Source organism: Tetrao urogallus (genome assembly GCF_951394365.1).
Source record: "Tetrao urogallus genome assembly, chromosome: 1".
Taxonomy (NCBI): domain Eukaryota; kingdom Metazoa; phylum Chordata; class Aves; order Galliformes; family Phasianidae; genus Tetrao; species Tetrao urogallus.
Window position 1 is genome coordinate 111,087,618 of NC_136813.1, and position 8,352 is coordinate 111,095,969.

The following is an 8,352-nucleotide window of genomic DNA, read 5'->3' on the forward strand; positions in this document are numbered from 1 at the left end:
AAACATGGCTGATGTTTATGACCGTACATGCACTCTTTCTGAAGAATTCCACGAGTTGGTGTTCAGCAGGCTTCCCTTTTTCCTGTTTCTTTCTATATAAGTGGGTTTAAAATTGGAAATCCTGTATTTTCTGCTTCTCTGCCTCTTGAAGCCAGGGACTGCCAGGATTTCTTTATTCTGTGGGCTGCTTTATTCCTTTTCAGTCTGAAAAACTACTTCCTTCTACAAAGGCAGGACCAAAGACTTTATGCTGGTCCAATTTGTAGAGCCTAGAGATCCCCCTGACTATTTAAGATAGACAATCTTATTAGCAAATCTTAATGAATTCATCATCTTTACAGGGAAGTAAAAGCATAAACTATACCAAAGCAAAGGAAATGCTATATTTTTAATAAGTAGTAATCATAGGTCATTAGGATTTAGTCAGCTCAATGGTTCTTTAGTGTTATCCAAGGCAATGAACTGTCCTCAGGTGTATGTTCAATCTTTTAAATTTAGTCATAAGGAGTGTAAGCAATGAGTCTTTATAGCTGTAAGCTCTGAAGGAGGGTGGAGAAGAGGAAAAGAGCTTGATTGAACTCTAGCTACAACGTATAAATAGTAACTGGTTTTAAATGGATTCTTGAAAACTGTGGAGTGATATTCTTGTATTTTCATGCAGGTAAAACAATGGCTTTTCCCTCTCTTTTGTCTTCTACAGTCATGCTGTTAAGTGGTCAATCCTCAGAAAAGAAACAGATACACCTCCTTTAATACACAGTGTTGAAAGCTAAACTAGCATTAGAGTTCGTTCCTTGCCCACAGTCTTCCTGGGTGTTAGGGGAGGCTGAAGATAAGCACTACTTTTGCACAAGTATTAGTAAAAAAATATTTTTTTTACTTTATGATTTTGTTACTGTGAAGCAAGTTCAAATGAATATTCCTGCAGCTTATCTGCTAAATCCAAAGACAGGACATAGAAGAAACACAGGAGCAAACGCGGAGGAAAATCAGGAGGATGCAAATAAGCATTTTTAATTTAACTCCCAGATTTATCATAGGTAGTGTCTCTCTTAGGAAAAGGGTTTCTACAATAGCTGCTTTCACCCTTTTTTTTTTTTTTTCTTTTAAGTCTCATACTACAAACAGAATTTGCAAGTTACAAGTTCTTGCTTTCTTGGGCATGCTTTGGTTTGCATGAAGAATACAATAAATTTTCTTTGCTTACAAGTTACAATTTTGGATTTAATACAGCTCATTTCAGACCCTGTGTTCCCCGCAGATAACTTTGATTTCATCAGTCATTTCAGCACATTCTCTATCACGAGTTCCCAATATCAAGGTGGTGGCATATTTTAATAAATGTGGCAAACATGGAAATGTACGCAAGGAATTCAGCTTCCTTGATATTGGCAAAGGTCATAATTTACATTATCTTTCATTTCATGGAATAGAAAATTACTAAATATGAATGCATCAGTTTGACTCACAGAAAAGAAGTTCCAGAAACTTGCAAGTTCACATACACGTTAGCCTTTAGTCACCACTTCCCCTAGTTAGAATAGTTGGGCTGGAACAGCTGCTCTACAAGCCAATAGAAAGTGGCAAAGATTCCAGAAAGCATTTTTCAACACCACAAGTTGTACACTCATCACAAGCAGCAAATACCAATATTAACCCAGAAAAAAAAAAAAAATCAACATCATAATAGCCTGCATCCAGGAATTCATGGTGGAGTTCAATATAAAGTGCCTTTTAAAAGGAAATGTATTTGCCACCCCCGCAAACAGATCTTGTTCTCATTTTGATTTGGTCAAACCAAGAAGATCCCTGAGTTGTGCATAAAAGCAGGCTTTTCAACAAAATTAATTATAAATAAGTAGCAAAACCATTGTCAGTGAAGGGGACTGTTGAATTTGCTAGAAAGCTTTAAAAACACCACAAAGTCAGTAGCTGTAAACAGCAGTAGCTCAAGCCATAAAAATTAAGAGGGCTGTCCCCAAGAACTCAGTGGTTACCTCCAAATTTTCAACTGTAATTGTCTCTGAAGCGAAAAGATCTAGGCTCCGAATTAATGCTGTGCATGTTCTGCATCTGTTTTGCTCTTCTAGCTTCTAATCGAAGCTGCCTTGCTGCCTCTTTAGCCGCCAGTTCTTCAGCTCGCTTTTCTTCTCTCTTTCTTTTTAGCCATCTGTAGAGAGAGAAACACAACACAGATAAAACTGCAAATTTTATTTCATTCTTTCAAGGTAGGCTTGGCCTCGTTTAAATAAAGCCACCAGGATAAAGGTATTATGGCCACACCAATCTAAAAGCCTATCTGCCACAAGCATGAGAGGCACTACTTCATCCCAATACTCCTGGTGTCATTTTCAAAATGGATTTCATAGGATTCTACTCACTCCTTAAAAGCTCTGTTGCATTCCTCTGTCCTTGGAAAAAATGTAATTCCCTCTTCCTGCCGTCTCAAAATTTCTATTTGTTTTTCTTTCATGTGTTCTTGGTGCTTTTTTTTAAGCCATAACTTGAACGCTTCTTCTGGATTCCTGTTTCTCTCCTATTCAAATAAGACATATGCACAGGGGTCATCTTTAAGCAGCCTTTATATTAACTGTACTCTTATAATTTTGGAGCTCTGCTGACATCTCCCATTGACATTAGAGAAACTTGTAGCATTGGATGTTTGCTGACATGTCATGGAATAAATACATGAGCAAGCACTCAAAGCAGCACGTTATAAAAAATACAGAATTTAACTTTTTCAGCTCATTGTTGCAACATAGAAGAACTTCAGAGCATCTCAATCATTGTTCTCTGGTTAAGCCACACACATTAGCTGATTGCCAACAAATTCTGATGGTAAGGAATAAACTTAAAGGCTTTTCTGTCTTGCTCACAGCTGGGCTCAATTAAGTCATCCACTTGATTAAAAAAAGGGCATCACTGTCTCTCCTGTGATTTTATTGTGAATAAGTTCACAAATGGAGCCTGTATGACAAGAGCCAACTTGCCAGGCAGAACCATCCAGAACATGCAAGTCAATGTAGCTCCTCCCTGCAAGCAATATGACAAAAAAAATTCCCATCACTGCCCATTTTCATAGAGAAAGAACCCAGGCTTACGAATGGAATCAGATCAGTATGACTCCCAGTCCTACATTAGGGTGACCTTACTTTGGTGTTCAAGTTTTCTAGTTCCTTTGCACGACGAATTCGCTTTTCTTCTTGCACTTGTTCTTTCTTCTTCTGTAACCAAGCTCTAAACACCATCTCATTCTCCCTTCTCTTCTGTTCTTCTTGCACTTTCTTCCTTTCTTCTTCCTTGTATGAAATTAAGAGCAAATAAAACTTTACTGAAACGACTGCCTTAATCTGCAAAGGCCTTATTGTCACAATGGAGTGATTTGAGTGTCACAGTGAGTGATTTGAATTATATTCTGACAAAAATATTGACGAAAAAGGGATAACCAGACTATAGCTAGTTGCTACAATCTTTGGGAAGAAACTAGTCCAAGCACTTCCCTGCAGCTTCAGGTTACATATAGATACCCCCAGTTTAACTGCCTTTTGAGATTACCATCATTTCCATGGTACATCTCGACTAGTGAACATTTCAAAATCAACAGGTTAGATCTTTCAAATGGACGTCTGACATCTGTCCAGTTGAGCTGTTGTGAAGGCAGTCATGGATAACTGATACATTTAAAAAGTAAAGAAACACTCTGACTTGAGAGACCACTAAATCCAAAAGGATATTTAACTACTTATTGGAATGCTGGCACTACCTTAGGGAGCTTTTTCTGGGCATGGAGTTGTAATACGCTTTCTTAGGGATGTATTAATAGCTCAGCACCATTCAAGTTCATGAAATGAATTGATACTTAGAAAATTGAGAACTTTCTTCTAGCTACTAATCACATTTTAGCTAACAAGTACGTACAAGTAGGGGAAAAGACTTCAAACAATGCTTCAGAAAGCTGATGAGGACATTTTACCACATTTTGATAACCCCCACTCATTGCAGTCTTCTCCTCCCACCTATACACAGCATCTTTACTGAAAGAAACCCACCAAAATAAGGCAGATGGATACCAATAACGTCAAGAATGTTTCGTGCCTGTAAAGTCAATCATGCATTTGTTCCCCTTCAAGAATGAAGAAATGAAGAAGTACATTCTTACGTTCTTCATAAATTGGCCAACAGAGATGTAGTGCACACTGTTAGCCTAACAGTGGACTATCGTACTATTTACTTTAAATATGTGAAGTATGTGGTCAAGAGATCTAGTCTTCTGTGTACAAATTAACACATACAAAATTACCACATTAGTAACTCTTCACATTTCATACCTCTTGTTACTGATCTATGCCTCAGCAAACTTTCCAAATAAAGCATGCTAGAGGTATTTTCATGGATTGAAAGGCCTTCAGAACTACTTAGCCAGCCCTTTTAGAACATCATGGCACAGCAAATTGGTAGATGCTTCCATGACCTTTTTATTCAGTGACCTTATATTTAAAGCATCTGACTGGAAGCCTAGAGGAGTGTGAACAGCTTGGGTAGAATCCATGCTACCTGTCAGGTCTGGAAGGAACATTTTTAAATGTGACCATTATTATGCTCACATAGAATTTGTGAATTGAAACGTTGCTCTTCAAAAAAAAAAATTAAATATTTAACTCTTAAATAGACAAACAAATTGCAACATATCACAAGCTTTTTCCTTTCGCCAATTGTATCACCAAAGTGAAACAAAGCAGCCCTGTTTTTAAAGACTCCACTAAAGATTTATGAAGCTCCTGCTAGCAGCTGTCAGCAGCTGATTCTGCTATTAAATATTTTTCTGAAAAAGAAGCTGAAGAAATAATAAAATATTGAGTATATAAATCCCTGAATAGACAGGGATTTGATTTTCTAAAATATACTCTTTTTTTTCTTTTCCTTTTATTTGACTGCCCTGTATAGACACGAGAATAACAACCTCTGCCATGGGAATATTTTTTTCCTTTTGTCCTCTGTGTAGCAAGCAGATAAAACCAATAAGGAAAAATAATATCCATTCACAGAGAAAGGGAAAGAGTCCCACTTTGCAACAAACTCATTAAGAAAATTTACTACAACAGCCATGCAAAATATTTATAGGGAAAAAAAAAAGTATCCTGTTGCATTATCTTTCAAGGTGATATTACCCGCATGCATCTCATGCAGCCAACAAGGCATGCTCCTTGTGAAGTCTTCCACACATTTGAAACACATGCACTCTTGTTCATAGTTCTCACAGTCACTGTCCTGTGTAAAATCCTATTTTATGACTAAACGCTGTTCCCATATGAGAGTTGTCAATTACCTGCTTCATCAGCACCCAAATGTGCACCTGCATGACTGTGGTTTCCCCACAGATTACACTGCAATGTGGATGTGATACCTTTTACAGTGTTTCAGTAAATAATGGGTTTGCAATGGAATTTAGAGGGAGTCAATAAACAAAAGCAGTAAGTATAGAAAAGCAAAAGAAAGTCTATTTATGAGGAGATGATTAAATATTTTGTTTCTCCTGTGAGCAAGGTATAATCCTATGTCATTATCTGTAATTCTGTTGGGTTTTGGTTCGTTTTAAGAAAATGAAAGGAATTTTAAGAGATTCTATGCTAACTCCAGAGAATTAATATTACTACTGCCTCTTTTATCATAAAAGAACAGAGTAAATGCTGTAAACACGTGGCCTTTATGAGGCAGAGGAATGCGATGGTCATTGTGATCTGCTTGTTGCCTCTGTATCTTTACCTCTTTCCTCAGTTTTTCCTTCCTTTGTTCCAACTGCTTCCGTAGTTCTTTTTGTCTAGGAGAAAGGCAGTAAGTGGAACTTCTCAAGGGCACGTTTGCAGACTGTGCTCTTGGTGGAGTCTTCCGTTTTCCCAGACCTCTTGCAGCATTGATAGCAGAATTTGGACGATGTTTAGGGTGAGATGGAGGCTTAGGCAAAAAGGCACACTCTTCTGCAGCAGGAGAAAAAGAACGTATGCCTTGTCTTATTGGACGTACTTCCTTCATTCTACAGACAATGCCAGAAGAACTGAGGTGAGAGGATTTTGGAGGCATACGTTGGGTTTCAATATCAGTGAAAGAAACACTTATTGGGGGCAAAAAGCCCTGGCTTTCAATATCACGTAAACTTAAGAGCTCAAACTTTCCATCTTTTTCCACTAAGACTTTACCATTCTTCTGTTCTTCATTCTTGCCAGCAGGGAATGAAAGTGATCCGCTTTCTGGTCCCGTTTTATTAGAAATATGCAACTGAGACAGCTTAGTTGAAACATCACCTCCTCCTGCAAGGTCTGCTTTATAAACTTCAACATCTTCAAGAGGAGGAACCTCAAGATCCACCAAAGTATCCTTAAATTTTAATTTCCGCGCTCTGTTCTCACCCACAGGAGCCTGATTCTCCAGCAGTTTGTTGGCTTCCTCAATTTTTTCCAAGATATAACGCTTTATTTCTTCATCTACCTCCTCATCCAGTTCCTCTTGGTTTTCCAACTTGGATTCCTGGATAGAGCATTCACTATCAGTATCAGAAACCTGGTCTCCCTCTTTCGTGTCAGATCCAGACATCAAACTTTCCTCCTCACGGGGCTTCACTTTCACATCTATGCCTCCTTCTGAAAGCTCATCTGGATTGTTTTCCATTCCTTCATGGTCTTCCTCAAAGGTCGCCATGACTTTAACATTTTTCCCCTCAAAGTCGTCTTCTTTCTTTTCAGGAGTCTGAAAAAATAAGCTCTTTGTCTCAATTTATTCTCTCAACAAAGAACAGTATCCAAGAAACAGAAAAGAAAGAGTGAAAGAGGAAAGCAGTACTACGTACACGTATTTTAAAAGGGGCTATCACACAGAGAACAGATTAACAAATAGCTTTTTCCGCACTAATAAAACATTTTCTCCATGTACATATCTACACAAAGCTTAACTAACCATGGCTCAAGCATTGAAGCAATCAGTGATAAGGTGAAAACAGAGCAATGTGCCGCACAAGTACTCCAAGGAGCCTGCACTGGAAGCAGTACTTTTGTACCAAACACATTTTCAATGAACACTGAATTTTTTGTGTTAAGACAATTGTAAGCAAACTAACCAGGTCACTGGATTAATTTCTGCTGTCATTCCAAATAACCTTCCTTGTCAAAATTCAATGAGCATACCCACGCATCTCAAACCACAGTGAATTTAGTGCTTAGTATGCTTAACGTATATTCTTTTGGCTTTCTAAATAAAACGACTAACATTTAATTTAACAAATACCTCTCTTTCACCAAGTTTTTCCTTCTCCTCTTCATTAATTAGCCATTCAAGGTCTTTTTCAAAGTCATCCTCATATTCTTCTCCTTCTGTTAAATTATCCATATTTGCCAGACTAGCCTGGTCTTCATTTTCACTCATTTTGGTGCTATGGTAGAGTGATGCTATGAAAGAAGGAAGAAATGTTTTAAAACTCCAGCACAGAACACAGCTATCTCCCACAGCACCCACATCAAACTTGCGAGCAGTATCAGTACAACCACGTAAGGCAGTGCCACGGCATCGCAGAACTAAGGATGATTTAAAAATATGAATGGCTTTGGCCTTTCCAGCTCTAATTAGAAGGAGGAAGATTTGAATCAAAACACAGCAAGATGACATACTCAGCATCTCTCTTACAGTTTTTGACACACAATCTCCTAACTGGTATTCTCCTTATTTAACAAAAACATCACTATTTTCTCATTTTTAGAGGTATTACGAGCTTTCAATGCTCCCAGGTGGGTTTTACATCCTCAGCTTTGCTCTCTACCTGCTTGCCCCCCTCTCCTTTAAATATTTTTAAGTTACATTACAAAGCTGTGGGATTCTAGAAGATCTATGTCACAGCTTAAAAGAGAAGGAGCCAACAAAAACCTTCTATTAAAATGAAAGACACTCACTGACTGGGCAGGAGCCATCTGCTACCATTACCAAACATATACAAGCAGCCAGCATTCACACCATGTTATTTCCACTAATAGTTGGTGTCAGGAAGCCAGACAGACCACGTGAGACTGACGGAAAAAAGATTCCATTCTGGTTTGAATGGATGAAAAGGGTAATGATGGGGAAGAGCAGCCAGTTAATCAAGCTGGATATAGTCAAACTATGACAAAACTGAAGATAAGCCACCATAAAGATAGAGTCTTTTAAACAGTCTTTGGACTGCACAGCACATAGGTGCCAATGGCTCCTGTTTGGATGCCAGGGTGCCTGCCTGGAATCACTCCCACCTAATGTCACAATAGGGTTGAAGGTGTGCAGAGACACAGGCCAGACAGCTGATGATGTTCTTTTAACAGCGTTAGCCACTCATCA

General features: G+C 38.3%; 1 protein-coding gene across 1 annotated transcript; it reads right to left on the reverse strand.

Annotated features, from left to right (window-relative positions):
• Window positions 1–2,007: 2,007 nt before the first annotated feature.
• Window positions 2,008–7,377, reverse strand: CCDC181 (coiled-coil domain containing 181; the record flags this gene model as incomplete). The annotated part of the gene is made up of 5 exons (XM_079539359.1): window positions 2,008–2,170; window positions 2,382–2,536; window positions 3,153–3,299; window positions 5,764–6,741; window positions 7,276–7,377. 5 exons carry the CDS (start codon window positions 7,375–7,377, stop codon window positions 2,008–2,010), a joined length of 1,545 nt encoding a protein of 514 aa, XP_079395485.1.
• Window positions 7,378–8,352: the final 975 nt, after the last annotated feature.